Source organism: Bos taurus, chromosome 18, assembly GCF_002263795.3.
Source record: "Bos taurus isolate L1 Dominette 01449 registration number 42190680 breed Hereford chromosome 18, ARS-UCD2.0, whole genome shotgun sequence".
In the NCBI taxonomy this organism is placed as follows: Eukaryota; Metazoa; Chordata; class Mammalia; order Artiodactyla; family Bovidae; genus Bos; species Bos taurus.
The window spans coordinates 49974637-49992950 of NC_037345.1; the positions used below are offsets into that span (position 1 = coordinate 49974637).

Consider the following 18314-nt stretch of genomic DNA (forward strand, 5'->3'; position numbering starts at 1 on the left):
AAGGCCTTCTCAGCTGCTGCAGCCTTCAGAGCAGGTGGTCAGCACGTGCGGGGGGGCGGGGTGGGGGGGCGGTAGGGAAAGGAGAGAAGGAGGTTCCTGGCAACAGATGGCCCAGGCAGGACTGGGCCTTTCAGACAAGAGGGTGGGAGGGGGCTGGCCATCTGCACCTGGAGGCAGCCTGCGACCTCCTCCCACCCCTGGAGCAGAGAAAAGAACTGGGGGAATGGGAGGGTCACTTTTATTAGGTCTGAAGTTTCACCCCCCCCCCATGCCCTCCCCAAACACACAGAGAGGATGCCACCAGGGAGAAGGCAGCTGGTGCAGGGGTGAGCAAGGCAAAGGTAAGAGCTCCCTCCACCAACCACCACCCCCTCCTCTTTCACGGACCACATCTATGGGGAACCTGAGGCAGAGGTGAGGGGCTCCCCCTCTAGCTGCTTCTGCATCTCCGTGATGGCAGTGCAGAGGGGCCTAAGACTCTCTCAAATGTTTCCAGAAATAAATTAATACCAGGGTAGAATTCCTGGATGCTCCCTTTGGAGTGGGGAGGGCAGGACATGGGGGTATGAAGCTGGGAGTATCCTAGTCCCAAGCCCACGGGGGGTCCCCAGGCCTAGAGCAGGGGGGGGAAAAGAAGCCTCATAGCAGGGGATGGCCTGCTATGGGGCTGGAGTCCTGAGATGGAGTCTCTCTGATGGGTCCTCTGGTTAGGAGGCTATGGGCCGTGGCTATGCCTGGCGACTAGCCCAGTAGCGGTGGTAGGTGTCCTGGAAGAGGTCCCGGCAGGCGATCTGGGCACGGAGGCGGGCGCAGGCCAGGAAGGCCCCAGCCAGCTTTCGGTGCAGGGCGTAGGTCTCCTCGGGTGGTGGGCGAAGCCGGTGCCGCAGCAGCACAGGGATGAGGCCCTGCACGCGGCGGGCAGTGTCACCCGCCCCAAAGTCGTAGGGGCCCTGAGTGGCAAAGGGCTCCCCCAGGATCATCACAGCCTCCACGTGGGCATCTGAGAATGCCTAGGGATTGGGGAGACCAGAGGCACCCAGTGTGGACATATAGCCCTCTGCTCCCCCAGAGTCTCAAGTATAAACACAAGCCCTCAATTTCCCAGAGAATAACAGGCAGCCTCCGCTCCTTCCGGGACCCCTAAGAGACAAGAAGCCCCCCTCTACTCCCCAAAGAAAGCACCCTTCCTGTCCTCTCAGGGCCTCCAGTTGACACATAGCCTTCACTCTCTAGGACAGAGATGCAGCTTCTGTTCCTCAACCCCCTGCCCCACCAAATCCACAAGCAGCCAGCCCCCCACTCCCTCTCTAGAATAGATGAGTGGTACCCCCATTTACTCCTCCTCCCCAGAGCCCCAGTACAGAGAAGCGGTCCCCCTAGAGTCCCCCACTCATCCACAGTTCCCCCCAGTAGAGAGAAGCGCTTTTACTCTCCGCAAGGAGACACCAGCTCCAACTCTCCCCACCTTGGTCTCAAAGCCTGTGAGAAACTTGAGGTCTCTCGATTTCTGCAGGACCCGGTCTTTATCTCCATTGGCTGCAGCCATCACCACCTGGAAAGGCGGATATGGGCACAGAGTCAGAGGGGTTCAAGGGTGGGTTTGGAGACGGTAGCTGGAAGCCTGGCCCTGCCCAGATCCACTTCTGTTCTCCTCTGTCTAAGCCCTCTCACCTGGAAGCCTCTCCCTCTCCACCTTACCCCTGTCTGTGCCTCTCTCAAGACTGTTTCTGAGCCTGGGGGTTGGGGTGGTCAGGCGTTCCGCCCACTTGGCTGGGAAGGCAGAGGCTGCCTGGAAGCAGGACAGAGCAAAGCAGATGCCAAGTGATGCCCACGGGTCCAAACACTCAGTTGCTAAAGGGTGTGACCATGACCCAGAACTGCCTCTGAGGTTGCCATCTCTGGGATCACTTGGTTGATGTCTGGCTTCCATACTGGACTTGGAGCCCCAAGAGGGCAGGCATCCCAGTTGGGTATAGTCCCAAGTGGCACAGGGTCTGGCACTCATTCAGGAGGCCCTTGGTGAAAACCCTTGTTTAGTAAATCAGTGTTTGGAGCTAAGCAGCTCTCCAGCCATGTAGTGGGCAGGAGTTGAGGGCGTAGGGACAGACAGACAGAATCGGGAGCCAGCCTGCTTGGTCTCCATCCCAGCTCTGCCACTCACTGGCTGACTCTGGGAAAGTTGCTTTGCTTTGGGGGCCTCTGCTTTCTCATCTGTGAAGTGGGGATGCTGAAATTGTCTTCCTCATGGGGCTCTGGGAGGATGAAGGTGTATCTGTGGCATGCTTCACACGGTGTGTGTGTGCTCGGTTGTGTCCGACTGTTGGTGGCTCTATGGACTGTAGCCCTCCAGGGTCCAATGGCCATGGGATTTTCCTGGCAAGAATACTGGAGTGGGTTGCCATTTCCTCCTTCAAGGGATCTTCCTGACCCAGGGATTGAACCCACATCTACCCGTGTCTCCTGCATTGCAGGTGGATTCTTTACCACTGAGCCACCGGGGAAGTTGCCCACACGAAGGAAACACCATAAATATCATGAATTCCTATTACTACAGTAAGTGCCCTACATATGAATGAGTTCCTTTCTGAGAGCCCATTCCTAAGTTCAGTTTTGCTCCTAAGTCCAACAAAGTTAGCCTGGGTACCCCGTTAACACGATCAGTTATATACTGCTGCTTTTACGCTGGCTTCCGGACATTTTGGGCTTGAGAGAAAGATGGTGTACTACTGTACTCCGTACCGTACAGTATACAAAAGCATAGGCCCCTGTAGAGGATGCACAAGGTGACAACAGAGGTGACGGTTACGCCAGACACGTGAACTAACTTACGTGACCGGACATGTGAACACAGGTTCGCATCTTTGAAAGTTTGCAACTAGAGGTTTGTGTGTCGGGGACTTACTGTATTAAAAGGTGCATAGGAGGGTCCCTGTTTCCCAGAAGAGGAACCAGGCTCAGAGTGGGGAATGGCCCGGCGAGGAGGGGAAGGGGGATGAACCCTTCACCACCGGGTTGCCCCTTCTTGGGAGGAAGGGGGATACAAGATTAACTCTGGCAGTTCTGGTCTGTCCTGGCTCCCCCTGCCCCAGCCTGTCTGGCCATCTGTCACGCCTGCGGTCCTCGGGGGACCCGTGTGACAGGGCTTTTTTAAACTGGAAAAGGCTGGGGAGGAGGCAGGAGGGCCATGCTAAACAGGACTGTGGGGGTGGGGAGGGGATGTCCCAACTACCCAGAGAAGCCTCAGCTTTGCACCTCCAGAGTGGCCTGCAGAGAGAACCCCAGGGAGCCTGTGTGTCTGTGTTGCGGGGTGGGGTAACCAACTCTTTCCTGTCCCCATGCAAAGGTGACCCCCCCCACCCAACAAGGCCCAGCTCCTCAAGCCAGAGCCCTAGGCCTGTCTCTGACACCTCTCTTCTGCCAGCTCCCCCACCCCACCCCAGCCTCCTAGGGTTTAAGAAACCACTTGTTATTCAGGAGTTTCCTAATTCTGTGTCCCTCCCCTGCTCTGAACAAGCTGCAAAGCATGGCTTCAGAGATCCAGGGCCTTATTATTTATTTCTTAATGCCAGATATTGTATTTCTCCTTCTCTGCAAGCCTTAGTATCTGGCTTGAGGCTTGGCCCTTCAGAGACCCCAGGGCTGGGGAACACTCACCTCAATGTAATGGTCTGTGAATTCGGTCCCAAATTCCCGGCTTGCCCCGAAGTCCAGCAAGGTCACCTGGAATTGAGGGATGGTGAAAGTGACGCTGGGGGTCCACCAATGCTCCCCATTGTCTGTGGGAGTGCCAGGGCCCATCCCTCTGTCCCCCCCAACACACCCCCTCCTGCCCGAGTCCCTGACCAGCTGCCTCCCGGGACTCCTGGCTTCTGGTCTCCACACTTCAATCCATCCCACCATGAAGCTGAAGGGACCTGGCTTTTATTTTGGGGGTTCTAGTTGTTTTTATAATAACATGTTTTAGGCACAGAAGAAAAAGAAACATCCAGAGAATAAGAAAATACATGGAAAAGTGAAATCAACACTCACAAATCCTACTACCAATACACTCACAAATATACTGCCAATCAAAGTGGGTCCTGATTCTACCTCCCCCAGTCCCTACCCTCTCTTTCAGGGTCACTACTTTCCTGAAATATTATTGTTTCCTGAAATTCCCATGCGTGCACTGCTACATGTTCTACATATATGTGGACCCATGAACAATACATAGTCATGTTTTGCGTATTTTAAAACTTCACATACATGGCATTTAGGATAGTTATTCTGCAAATTCTTTGTGTTCAATGTGGTTTTGCAATTCATCCCCACTGCTCTAGCTCTTTCATTCATTTTTTCTCTGCCCAGTTAAGATCCTGTTGGGTGAATATATCACATTTATCTGCTTGATGGGCACTGTGGTTATTTTGGGGTTTTGCTAGGGAATGAACACATGTGTAAGTTTCTCTGTAACAGTGGAGTTCAAACTATTGATCACAACCCACAGTAAGAAAATGCAGATTCAAAAACGAGGGGACATAAGGATATGCATGGCTGATCCATTGTGCTCCACAGCAAAACGGACACATCAGCGTAAAGCAACTATTGTTGTTTAGTCGCTAAGTTGTGTCCGACTCTTGCGACCCCATGGACTGGAGCCTGCCAGGCTCTTCTGTCCATAGGATTTTTCCAGGCAAGAATACTACAGTGGGTTGCCAATTCCTCCTCCAGGGGATCTTCTGAAACCCAGGGATGGAACCCACGTCTCCTGCATTGGCAGGCGGACTCTTTACTATTGACCCACCAGGGAAGCTCTATACTCCAAAAAAAAAAAAAAAAAAAGTAGATTATTCTGGGCTCCAGTGCGAATGCACACATAAATATAAACATCAAACACAAGTGTCCCGAAACAATATGATCCCTCCCACTGGCAACATAGTCTATGCCTTTAAAATAAAACAGCTTCTGAGACCCAGCGAATTGATGTCAGGACTCAGATCACCGCCCTCCACCCCCACCCTGGCCCCCAAGTTGGGAAAACTGCCCTCCCTGCCGTGGGAGCCTTGGAGGGATGCAGGCGTCTGTGCCCTTGGGGAAGAAGGTGGCAAGGGACAGAGGCTGGATGCAGTGGGGCCCTGTTGCCCTCAGCACATGGCTCACTTGACCCTGAGGCTGCTGGAAGCTGTGGAAGGGACTTGGGCTTTAGAAGGACTCCTCCGGGGACGGAATGGCACAGACCACGGTGGAAAGCTACTGAGCAACCATGCATGCCGAGAGCCTTTCAGTGCAAACTGTCACTCCCAGGCCTTTGGATTACCTGTGTCTTTTACCAGGAAAGCTCTTTATTCCCTGCTCCTTAAATGGCTGTGCCTCTCCTGTCTTTCTGGTTTCAGCTTCCTTGGCCCCACTCACCCCAGGCAGGGTTAGCCACTTTCCCTGGCTTCCCACCAACCCCTGAGCTTCCCCCATCACTTGACCCCTCTGTGGCCTGTGCTTCCCTACCAAGGTGCTAACTGCAGGTCACATTGTCTGGTGATGGGGCCTGTGTTGGGTGAGGAACTCTGGGAAGGCAAGGGTCGGAGTTATCTTGGCATCACTGTCAAGAGGCAGTAGTTGTTAATACTTGGGATGTTCTAAGTGAATGACAGGTGAGGTAATGACTCTTCTCCATTGCCACTGCCTAGCCAGAGATTTCCCAGCATCCCTTGCACCTAGATGAGTCATGTGTCCAGTTCCTATCAATGGAATGGTGAAGAGAATGATGGGTCATTTCTGGCCAAAGCAGTTAGGCAGGAGGTTACCTTTTCAACCTCTCTTTCCCCTTGCACTGGAAGGAGAGCCTTTCAAGGCCTGGGGTGTGTGTGGGGAGGGGGGAGGTGGCACACTCACAAAAGGGAAGGAGCCTGGGTCCCTGAATCACTGCATGGAGGAGGCCGCTCCAGCCTGCTACAACAGCTATTGGAGCTATTGTGCTGAGCTACTGACATAGTGGGAAATATCTGTTACAGCACCTGACGCACCCTGACACGTCACAAGGAACCCACCTGGTGGCTGGAAGCATCATACAGGAAGTTGGCCCAGTTGGGATCTGTCTGCATGAATCGGAACTCAAACAGCTCCCGAAGACAAAGCCTCAGGAGCTGGAAGCAGATCTGGGGTGGGGAGAAGGAGTAACAGAAATCTCAGAGTCATGTGCCCCCTGTAAAGCCCTCTGAAGCCTGGAGGGGGACCATGGGTCTGACCTGCCCCGCCCAGCCAGCCCTGCCCCAGGGCAGCACCCTTCTGACTGTCCATGAGTCCATGTACCTGGTTCCGGATGTCCTGGCTCAAGCCCTGGCATTGGTCCAGGGGGACCCCTCCAGCCAGCTCCATGCCCAGCACCCGCGTCGTGCACAGCTCCTGAATCACCGCCGGCACCCGAAAGAAGGGGTCATCTGCCAACAGCTGCCTGGGGCAGATGGGAGGGTAGGGGTGGGGACCTCACTCTTCAGGCCCCTGTGGCCCTGGCTTGAGCCCTCCCCCTCCTCTGAGAAGTCTTCCATGGGAAAGTCTGTGTCTCATCTTCTCTCCTGCCCTCTTCTTTCCTCTCTGCCCTGAGTGATGGCCAATACCTGGCTGGACTGACACCCATTCAGACACTTCCTTCATTGACTCATGCATTCATTCAACAAATATCTCTGTGCCTGCTCCTAAGTGCAGCTGGAGACCCAGGGACCACTTCCCTACTGGAAACACTTCTCTGACTTCTGGTCACCCCAGGATGAGCTCAGTGTGTTAAACTCAATGAGCATTACTTTCTCATCAACTTATTAATTCATCTATCTGAAAAATAGTCACTGATATACAAATCTCTGAGTCCACAGTGATACTCGTTGGCCACTCCTTGGAGTCATTATGCTGAACACTGACTAATAAAGGGCGCTCTTGGCGTCCATCCCTGTGTTGGATGATGCTGGGTGACAGAGCAGTAACAGGAGCCCCAGGCATGCCCCGCTGCCCCGCCATCAGTCACAGAAGACCACATTCTAACAAACAGACCAACAGTAGATTGAGATAAGCATGTTACTGTGAGATATGGGAGGCAAAGAATATGAGAAAGGCCTCTGGTTGGGGACCTGTAGGAAGGCATTGGGGATGGGGGTGGGGGGACAGGGAGCTGGGGAAATGACGTGGGTTTTATCCTAAGAGCACTGGGAAATTCTGGGAGGGGGTGGTCTCCCCAGACCCCACACAGGAGTGCTCTGGCCCAGCCCACTTGACACTCTCTATCTCCAGGTCCTACTTTGCTATGCTGTGCTTAGTCACTCAGTTATGTCTGACTCTTTGTGACCCCATGGACTGTAACCCTCTAGGCTCCTCTGTCCATGGGGATTCTCCAGGCAAGTATACTGGAGTGGGTTGCCAGGCCCTCCTCCAGAGGATCTTCCCAACCCAGGAATCTAACCAGGTCTCCCGCATTGACATTCTGCTTTGGGGGATGGTATTTTTGTGCTTGTTGATTAAATCTCTGATGTTTGAACTGCTCCTCATGGGCCAGGCTTCTGCTGAGCATTTAGTCAGCACAATAACTCCCTCTTTTAAAAAAATACTTATTTGGTTGTGCTGGGTCTTAGTTCCAGCACATAGAACCTTTTAGCTGTGGCCTGTGAACTCTTAGATGTGGTCTGTGGGATCTAGTTTCCTGACCAGGGATCGAACCCTAGGTCCCCTACATTGGAAGCAGGGAGTCTTGGCCACTGGACCACCAGGGAAGTCCCAGCACAATTCCCCTTTATCCTCACTTTCTCTGAGGATGCTCTCTTGAGGTCACCATGCAGATTAAAGCTACCCAGTCCATTAAGGGCTGACCCAGGACTGAATCCTGACTGGATCCCACATCTGAGCCCAGGCCCCTAACCACTGCCTTCTATTGCCTTCATATCTACAGAGCTGGGCTCAGTAAACATGTGGGCCATGCTTCGCACTGTGGAGGGTCTCACTGAGATGTAATTAATTGCAGTTTATCACGATGCTCTAAGATACAACCACTGTTCCACGGAGCTGAAGTTCACTCCTTTTCAATGCTACGTGATACTGTGTTGATGAATATACCATAATTTATTCACCCTGCTGGATAAGTCTGATAGATTTGGGTTGTTTCCAATTTGGGGCTATGAGTGTTCGGAGTATTCTGGAAAAGTCTGATGGTGCGTACTGGCATACGTGTCCCTAGAGTATTTAGCCAGGAGGGCAACTCTTGGGTTAGATATGGATCCTAAGCCTTGATGATGCCAAACCATTCTCCAAAACGCTTCTATCCATTGTTCCTCCTGCCCACAGAGTATAAGGGATGACCTGGAGCCCCCAGCTCTTTTGTTTTTAAGTTTATTTTTTGGCCACGATGTGAGGCACATGGGATCTTAGTTCCCTGACCGGGAATTGAACCTGTGCCCCTGCATTGTAAGGGCAGAATCTTAGGGACTGGATCACCAGGGAAGTCCCTGGAGCCCCCAACTCTTGATAGCTTCATCTCTGTTAGTCCAGTGGGTGTGACTGAGTGCCTGCTGACAAGTCTGTCTCCTGCATCGGACTACAGGGGTTCAGGGTCCCATTTGACCGATGAGAAAGTAGAGACATTTAGAGAGAGGAATTTAGAATGCTCACAGAGGACACAGGGTGTGAATGAAGTAATGAGTGAAGGGCTGGATGGATGATCAAATGAATGAACAGAGAAGCAGTCTGCCAGCCCCACCGCAGGGCTCCAGCTGCCCTCTCGGCCCGTGAAGGAATCTGGAGGGTAGAAGGGGGCCTCTAGGAGCCTGCGTGTATGTGTTAGTCACTCAGTCGTGTCCAACCCTTCCCGACCCCATGGACTGTGGCCCGCCAGGCTCTTCTGTCCTTGGGATTTCCCAGGCAAGAATACTGGAGTGGGTAGCTATTCCCTTTTCCAGGGGATCTTCCCCACACCAAGGGATTGAACCCGGGTCTCCTGCATTGCAGGCAGATTCTTTACTGCCTGAACTACCAGGAAAGCCTGCCCAGGGGCCTATAGGGGCGTCAGCTCACCTGAAGTTCTGGGCACAGGCCGCCTCACGACGATAGTCACACTCCCATGCCAGCTCCCGCTGCAAGGCCTGCAGGCTCTGCTCAGCAAACAGGCCTGGGGGTGGGAAGTAGGGGCGGGGGGCGGGGAGGGTGCAGCCATGTCAGGCAGGGAAGGCCACAGACTGCCTCCTGCCCCCTGCCTGACCCCTCAGGCTCCCACTCAGGGACATCTTCTGCTGCCAGTCGTGTCTGTCACTCTGTCTCCCCAGCCCTCATCCCTTCTGCTCCATGTCTTTCACCCACACGCTCTGGGCACACACTCCCCTCAGCCCTTCACACAGCTGCAGGCTCTGTGGAAGCCTCTTGGCTGGGGTCTCTTTCTTGGGCACGCACACTGGTCCTTAGGCCCTTTTCACAGTCACATCTGCCACCTATTCTCTGTCCCTTTTTTGGCCACACTGCACACACCATGGCATGTGGGATCTTAGTTCCCTGACCAGGGATTGAACCTGTGCCCCCTGCAGTGGAAGCGCACAGTCTTAACCACTGGACGGCCAGGGAAGTCCCCCTCTGTCCCTATTTCTTGCTCCCTTATGCTGCTTCCAGTGTCTCTGAAGCTTCCTTCTGGGCCTGACTCTCATTCTCACTCTCCCCCCACCCTCTCTCTCTCTCTCTCTCTCTCACAAACACACACACAGACACACACACTCTGCTCCATCTCCCTCAGGCGCTCTCTCACATACTGTAACACACTCGTGAGGTCCCACTGACACCCCCTCCTGTTTCTGTGGCTCGTTCTCAGGCCTCCTGTCCCGCTCTGCACATCCCGTGTGTCTGTTTCTGGATTTCTGTCTGGGCTTCTGTCTCTCAGGATCTCTGTCAGCACGTCTAAGCCTGACTTTGTCACATGCCTATACCCTGGGTTCTCCCCACCTTGGTGTCCCTTCTGTTTCAAACACCCAGACTTGGGTGCTCACTCGGGCTCACACACGTGAAACACCCTGCCATGAGCTGCTGGCCAGCCCCTGCTGCGTCCAGCCCCCCCCTCCACTTTATCTCTTCAGGGTGCCACCCACCACAGTTGGGGTTGGGGTGAGGGGGGTACTGCGTGCCTCACCCTCCGGCAGGGCCACGCTCATCTTGAGCACCGCCAGCAGGTTCTGGACATCACTCTGGATGCTCTGGGCAACGCCTGGGTACTGGGAGGGGAGGAGGGAGGGGGGATTGCAGTCCCCCTGGGGTGGCCACCCCTGGGGTGGCCAGGTGCCCCCCCTCAACTCCCACCCTGCTTCCCCTCTCACCTGGATCTTCACGGCCACCTCTGTGCCGTCCCTCAGCACGCCCTGGTGCACCTGCCCAATGGAGGCAGCTGCAAAGGGCACCTCCTCCAGAGAGGCCACCTTGGCCTGCCAGTCCCCGCCGAGCTCCTCTTCGAGAACTCTCTGGAGAGAGTGGTCATGACACTTGTCATCATCGTTTCAGGCAGCTGGGTCCACGCCCTGTGCTGAGCGCTTCACAGGTCAATAACCCCACTCGCCACATGCAAGGCCTTGGGCCAAGCTCTTGGCTGCTACCCCACTTTACAGATGGGGAAACTGAGGCTCAGAGAGAGACCTCCTGGCCCAAGGTGATGAGCCAGGCGCTGACAGACTGGAAGGCCCATACTCCTGAGGCTGTGCAGGCTGCTGTGGGGAATGCTATTAGGTATAGTTAATCTGCCTACAACGTGGGAGACCCAGGTTTGATCAGTGGGTCAGGAAGATCCCCTGGAGAAGGGAATGGCAACCCACTCCAGTATTCTTGCCTGGAGAATTCCATGGACAGAGGAACCTGGCCAGCTACAATCTATGGGGTCACACAAGTCGGATACAACTGAGCAACTAACACTTCTTCATTTCAAGATTGATAATTGTCCTCCATTATACCCATATATCCATATATTGTATTATTAACTCTACAGTTAACATGATAAAAAAGAGCTAAAATTACAGAGCTCTTCCTGTGGGCTGGGCCCTGCGCAGAGTGGCTCAGAGGCGGGCAGGGTCATATGGAGAGAGAGAGAACAACACTCAGAAGGCAGGTGGCTGGATCCTGGGCTCCACACCCTTGCCCCAGTGATTAGAACAGCTCATGTCCTGGGCAGTTACTCAGTGTCAGGCACCGTGCCAACCTATTTACAGACACGCTCTCCTTTAATTAAAAAGCGGTAATAAGAACGGCTAACATTTGCATGTCACTCGTGGTGTGTCAGGCGCCCTTTCAGGTGCTCTGCACACACTGGTTTCTGTAACCCCAAGATGTGGGTGTTGTTAGAACTACCACCAATCATAGATGAGGTCACTGAAGCAGAAAGGGCAGGCCATGTGTCTAACCGCACAGGTAGCAAGTGGCAGAGCTGGGGTTTGAACTCCCAAAGTCTGGCCTCTGACCACAGTGCTTCACAGCCTCTTTCACAGCCCAGACAGAGCCCTGAGCCTGCCAGGAACTGGACGAAGAGCCCTGTGCTTTTTTCTCACTGACTCATCACCACCATTCTCCGAGATGTGGGCTTTAGTGATTCCTGTTTAACGAATGGGAACACTGAGTCAGACAGGGAGCCGAGCCATGAAGCCAGGAGGGCCAGGCAGGTGGGGCAGGCCTCCTTCACCAGCCTTTCCCGCTCGGAGCACTCACCAGCATCTGCCAGCGTGGCATGAAGTCGGCGCTCTGGCGGACCCGCTCGAAGATGCGCTGCAGCTGGGGGCTGATGAAGCTGTTGTCTTGGGAGATAGCGAGAAGCCAGTGAGAGGGGAGGCTACGAGGGGCCCTGTGGGAGTATCTGAAGCCGGGGCTTGGTGGTAGGTGGGGTGGGGTGAGGCTGAGGTCAGGGGTCAGGAGTCAAGAGTCATCATGCTGCTGTACCCTGGATGCTGAGCATTTGGCCAACCTTGAGGGCAGCCCCCCGAACTGTACACAAGGTCTGCACGATCCTCTCAGCGTTGGCCTCCGACAGGAAAAGGCTGGAGCCTGGCTGGGAGCCTCCCTCTGGGGTGGAGAGAATCATCGTTAGTACGGCAACCACAAAAAAGATCATTATGACACCACCGCACAGACACCAGAATGGCTAAAACAAAGACGACAATACCAAGTGTTGGCAAAGATGTGGAACGCTGGAACGCCAGCGCTGCTGCTGACCGTGCCACGGCCCAGGCCCTTTGGGAAACAGCTGGGAAGTTTCCACTGAAGCATACAACTGTACCCGATTTCTCTCTGAGGTATATCCCCAAGGGAAATGCATAAATGTGTCCACCAACAGATGCCCAAGAAGGTTCACGGCAACACTGTTACAACAGTCTCAAAATGGAAACAACCCAAAGGACCATCAATAGAACCAACAAAGGGTGATGAGAACAGCGTTGAACAACCTATGACAGCTTACAGTAACACAGACACACCTCTTAAACAGAATGCTGAGCGGAACAAGCCAGACACATGCCATGAAACACTGTCTGATGATACGGGTATAAGGAGCAAAAACAGACACAACTAATCTCGAGGGTCAGAAGCCAAGACAGTGGGGACCCCTGATGTGGGGAGGACATGCCAGAATGGGTACAGAAGAGCTTCTGGAGAACCAGGGCAGCAATTCTCCAACTGTGGTCTGGGGGCCCTGAGACCCTCTAGGAGAGTCTGTGAGAACAGAACTTTCATAATTATATCAATACATTATTTTCCCTTTTTTACCCTTATTAGCCTATAAATGTTCAGTGGCGTTTTCCGGAAGTTCTGTGACTTGTGATGCTGTAATTGCTCTGATGACAGATGGAGTGAGTGTGTATATTCTTGTTTACAACATTTTTCAGTTTTTAAATTTCAATTTTTTTTTTTTGGCAAAACTGCGCCAAAAAAAAAATGGGATCTTAGTTCACCAACCAGGAATTGAACCCAGGCCATCGGTGGTGAAAGCACAGAGTCTCAACCACTGGACTACCAGGGAATCGTCCCAAATTTTTCAGTTTTAATCTCCAATACAGCACATATAGTAAATATAAACAAGTTCTTGGGGTTCTCATTCTGTTTTTTAATGGTTTTATTGAGATGTAATTCACACATGATATAATATACCCATTTAAAGCACACAGTTCAGGGACTTCTAGCATTTTCAGTTGTGCAACTATCGCCACGATCAATTACAGAACATTTTCCTCACCCCCAAAAGGGCACCCATACCTATTAGCAGTTGTTTAGCCACTAAGTTGTGTCTGACTCTTTTATGATCCCATGGACTGTAGCCTGCCAGGCTCCTCTGTCCATGGGATTTTCCAGGCAAGAATACTGGAGTGGGGTGCCATTTCCTTCTCCAGGGTGTCTTCCCAGGGATCGAACCCGTGGCTCTTGCATTGGCAGGTGGATTCTTTACCACTGGGCCACCAGGGAAGCCTGTGAGCAGTTACCCCCTCCCATTTCCCTCACCCACCTGCCCTTGAGCCCCTGGAAACCACTAATCTACTTTCTATCTCTGTAGATTTCCCTCCTCTGGACATTTTAGATAAATGGAATCATAAAATATATGGCCTTTTGTGTCTGGCTTCTTTCACTCAGGATAGTATTTCAAGATTCAACCACACAATAGCATGGATCAGTCCTTCATTCCTTTTCATGGCTGAATAAAATCCCATTGTATAGATATAACACATTTGGTCTATCCATTCCTCAGTTTTAAAGATATAAATGGATCTTAAGATTAAAAAGTTTGAGAACTGCTTGTTTTAGGGTTTTTTGATATGGGTGCACAGATGCGTCCACTTTGTGAAAACGACCCATGCTGTACAATTAGATGTGTGTGGTTCTATATGCAAATTCTATATTCAATAAAGTGTTTATTAAGCTTTTATTTATTTTCATAACAGTTATTGAGCTATTTATTGAGGGCTCACCTTGTGCTAGGCAGAATTTTAAGTGTTTCTATGGATTCTTTGGCTGAATCTCTACCATCACCCCAGGAAGTAAGAAAAACCAATGCCTTAAATTTCAAGGTGAGGAAGCCAGAGATTCAGAAAGGTGCCTTGCCTGGCTCTAGGTCACACAGCACAGAAGTGGCAAAAAAGGGTGTAAATTCAGTCTGGCCTTACCTTAAAGCCAGACCGTTCCTCCACCTACTGCCAACTTTTTGCTTTGAAAAAGATCCAAACAGACAGAAAGGATGCATTCATCCTGTGAATACCTACACACCTGATTCAAAGTTTTGACATGCTCCTTCACCCACTTTAACTGTACCCAGACACTGACCATTATTTTTGCTGACTGATCTGCAGCACTCAACCTGTGCTAAGAAGAAGAATGATCCCCTACACAATCACAATGCCAAAATCACATCCAAGAAAATTAACACTGGGACTGCCCTGATGGTCCAGTGGCTAAGACTCCATGCTTCCAATGCAGGGGACGTGGGTTCGATCCCTGGTCAGGGAAGTTCCACATGCCACGTGGCCAAAAAATACAAAATTAAAATAATAGCAGAGTTAATAAATTTGACATTAAAAAAAAAGAAAATTAACACTAATTCTCAACTATCTACCATCCAGTCATATTCTGACTTTCCCGTTTGTCCCCCAAAGTCTTTTATAGTCTTTTTTTTTCAAACATTCAATCATGGCTCACACATTCCCTTTGTCGATTATTATCTCTCTAGTCTCTTTTTCATTTAGAATATCCACCCCTGTTTTTGTTTCAAGACACTGACATGCTGGGGAATCGTACCCACAAATGCTGATCTCTACACTGCCCATCCATCTCGATTGGCCACAGACCCTCAGCAGCTCTCCTATTTTTGTACTTCCTCTGCTGCTTACAGTTAGGAACTGCACTGTGGAGGGCTTACATTTTTTCCCCCATGACCTGCTTCTACCCATCACCACCCTGACAGCAGCTTCACCTGCTCTGAGCACTCCACCATGACCCAAAGAGGTGGATATGTCATTGTTGGCTCCATTCTCTGTATGAGGAAACTGGGGCTCAGAGAGGTGAAACCACTTGTCCCAGGACACACAGCAAGGCCAGGGTGTGGACCCAGGCACGTGGCTCACTTACCTGACTGTACACCTCCTCCGAGCAGGGACTTCTTGGCCACCTCAGCCAGTGCTCCCAGCCCCAAGCTCACAGCCAGTCCTGGGGAAGGGAGAGGGGGACCTGAGTGCTCACTTGCCCTGGGGTGATCTCCTTCCCCACCCCCTCATCACCTCCCTGACCCTCTTTCCTGTCTCCCTCTATGTACCCCTGTCTCCCATCTCTTTGTAGTCAACTCTCTGCATCCCTCTGTCTCTACATCAGTCTCTTACTCACTGTCTCCCTGCTTGAGGTTCCCATGGAGGTGAAGCTACCTCTGTTTCCAACCCTCTCTCCTTGTCTCTGTCTCCCAGGTCAGTGTTTTTCACCCCTGGCTGCACCCAGAATCACGTGAGGAGCTTTTGTAAATACGATGCCCAGGCCCCACCACTGAGGTTCTGGTTATACTGGCCTGAGACGAGCCCTCGGCATGTGGAATCTTAGTTTCCCGACCAGGGGTCGAACGCAAGTCCCCTGCGTTGGATTCTTAACCACTGGACCACCAGGGAAGTCACTAGCCCTATTTTTTTTTTAGATTTTTTGATGTGGACCAGTTTTAAAGTCTTGAATTTGTTACAATATTGCTCCTGTTTTATGTTTCAGGATTTTTTGCCACAAGGCATGTGCGATCTTAGCTCACCGACCAGGGACTGAACCCAAACTTTCTGCATTGGAAGGCAAGGTGCTAACCACTGGATCGCTAGGGAAGTCCCTCAGAATTCTTTTTCTTTTAGGCATCCATCCCAGATGACTCCAGTGTACAGCCAAGAGTAAGAAGGCCTGGAAACGATCCCCTTCTCCCCGCAGGTCGCTCTGTCTTCCTATGACTCCTGTTTCTCTTCTTCATGCGCACCTGTCCTTTTCTAAGTCAGCTTTTTCTCCATCTTTGCCCTTCCCTCCACCCAGTATGTCTGTCTAGGCCTCCTCTCAGTTCCTCCTTTTGATGTTATCTCTCCAGCTCTGATTTCCTCTGCCTTCTCTGTCTCCTTGTCCTTAAAGACATCTTAAGTCACTCTGCCTCTTGTATTCTCATCATTTCCATAAATAATCATAGTTTGAATTTTCTGAGCACTTTCCCATTGCCAAAAACCATTCCCAGTGCCTTTTATGTACTGACTCATTTGGTCCTCACACCCTCATGAGAGAAATTTTATAGAAACACTTCCATTCTACAGAAAAGGAAATCGAGGCTCAGAGAAGTAACTTATCCAGACTCACAAAGTGAGGATGCATAAGAATCACCCCCTTGAACCCCGGGCAGCCTGGTGCCAAAGCTCTAAGCAGTGCATTTGACTCCTTTACACTGTGAATCAGTATCTTTAAAACTTGAACCATGATTCACAGTCAAGAAGACATTTGCATTATAACCGATAGAGACCAGTGATACATAATGTTTCATGAAACGAGACTTCTCCCTGACTCTACATCTGCACTCATATTTTCCATTCTTCTTTTAAATGCTGGTTGCAACCTACTAAATTATTTCATGCAGGTTGTGACCTGAAGTCTGAATAATCCTGGTGCAGGACCCAGGGTTTAGTCCTGTTTACCTCCCTTAGCCTCCACTTCCTCTATAGAATGGAAACAAACACTCACTGATTCACTGCAGAGATCACGTGTAAGGGGCCCTGCACATTCCAGGTTCTCAATAAACATAACATTCTTCTCTATTTCTCTTGGTTTTACAGACCTTTGCCTTCATTCTCTTTCCATCTCTCCCTCCTCTCTCTCTGATTCACTCTCTCCCTTGCTTCATTCTGTAAATGTCACCTCTTCTGATCTAGGTCACAGTCTCCCATAGTCACACCTACCCCCAAAGTTGGCCAAGCGGCTGATGCGGGAGGCGGGTACTTGCGTTCTCGAGAACGGTCACTCAGCTGGGAAGTGGGAAGTGGGGAGAAGGTCTGAGCGGGAAAAGATGGACAGAGCACCCAGGCAGTCCGACCAACCTGCCACCACACCCTTCCCCAAGCTCCGGAGGGCAGCTGCCTTCATGGGGGTGTTGCTGAGTGGTATGCAATGATACCTGAGGCCGGGGCGTCTTCCTGATCCGGGCCTCCCGGGCCTTGCGAATGTCCTCCTCACCCAGGCCTCTGCCAGGCCCATCGTGATGAAGTTTTTGGGCCCCAAAATCCCCACATGGCCCCTGCAAGAGATGTGAACACTGGTAAGGAGTGGAGGATATGGTATCTGCCCGGCTCTTTTAGACCCCTCCCTGTTCTTTGGCCCTCTGAAGTCTCCTTCAGCCTCTTCCCCTTGGAAACCCCTCCCCAGCCTCTTACCCAGCAGCGGGGCCCCGGCCCCAGGGCCCCACAAGGCCGACCAATAGTCCGGCCCAGCTGTCCACAGGTCGCACGCAGTAGGCCCCCCACCTCCTGCCACATTGTCTGGGGGAGAAGAGGAGGGTATGGGTAGGAGTTGTGGGACTGATCTCTTCTTTGCCTCACGTTCCTCCCTGTCTACCCTAAGGCTCCCACCCGCCAAAGACTTCCTTCCCTGTTAATAGGCCCCCCAGTTTCTCCTGGTTCCCTCTCTCATTGCTAAGAACCCATGGCTCTTCCCGCGCACCTTTCCAAACCACTTTCCCCAGTCCCATCTCCGCCGTTGCTAGGGTCCTCCCCGTTGCTAGACACCCACAGATCCTCCAGGGCTACCTCTCCACTGCTCTGAGTACCCCCCTCGTAGCTAGGCACCGCCTTCCTCTCTGTTGCTAGGCACCCACAATTCCTTCAGTCTTCCCCCCATCCCGTTACTGGGCACCTCCCCTGGTTGCTAAGCACCCACTCCCTGGCTCGGGGTCAGCTACGCGCCGGGGGCCTCTTGCGCTTCCGGGAGTCTCCTCACGCCCGCCCCGTCCGGTCAGCTAGCCAATGACAGAGGAGCAGGTCACTGACTGGCACAAAATACGCCCCGCTGTGCGTGACGGGGCGGGGCCTAAGGGTGGTTAGGGGCACTACCGGAGCGCACACGTGCCATTTTATGCCCTTCCACTCACCTCGGAGAAACTTGTACGCAGCAGACCTTTCAGTTTCCTATACGTCTTTTTTTGCAAACTTTCCTCTCCTGTAGAAACTCACTGCTCCGTTGCGTGAACATTTTGTCAACCTCTTATTTGTACTCCTAGTAGGTTCATCGCATCTCTCCTTTGAACACATACGTCCCCAGCAAACATCTCCCTTGCACATGGAGCCCCTCCACTTTGCAAGTTCACCCTCTGTTTCAAATAG

At 52.1% G+C, this 18314-nt stretch overlaps 1 protein-coding gene and 1 long non-coding RNA gene across 2 annotated transcripts; one reads left to right on the forward strand and one right to left on the reverse strand.

Moving 5' to 3' along the window:
- Positions 1–221: 221 nt before the first annotated feature.
- On the reverse strand, positions 222–17935 carry COQ8B (coenzyme Q8B). Its single transcript, XM_002694992.7, is given in 16 exon segments — positions 222–1010; positions 1466–1552; positions 3655–3720; positions 6024–6131; positions 6286–6427; positions 9025–9118; positions 10121–10202; positions 10305–10445; positions 11677–11762; positions 11905–12027; positions 15073–15150; positions 16899–16937; positions 16940–16964; positions 17114–17233; positions 17370–17474; positions 17872–17935. Coding segments are annotated over 15 exon segments (1575 nt in total). The 5' UTR covers positions 17472–17474; positions 17872–17935; the 3' UTR covers positions 222–728.
- LOC112442317 (uncharacterized) lies at positions 287–8096 on the forward strand. The gene is made up of 3 exons (XR_003030395.2): positions 287–341; positions 2472–2553; positions 5988–8096. It is a non-coding gene; the product is annotated as an uncharacterized lncRNA (long non-coding RNA).
- Positions 17936–18314: the final 379 nt, after the last annotated feature.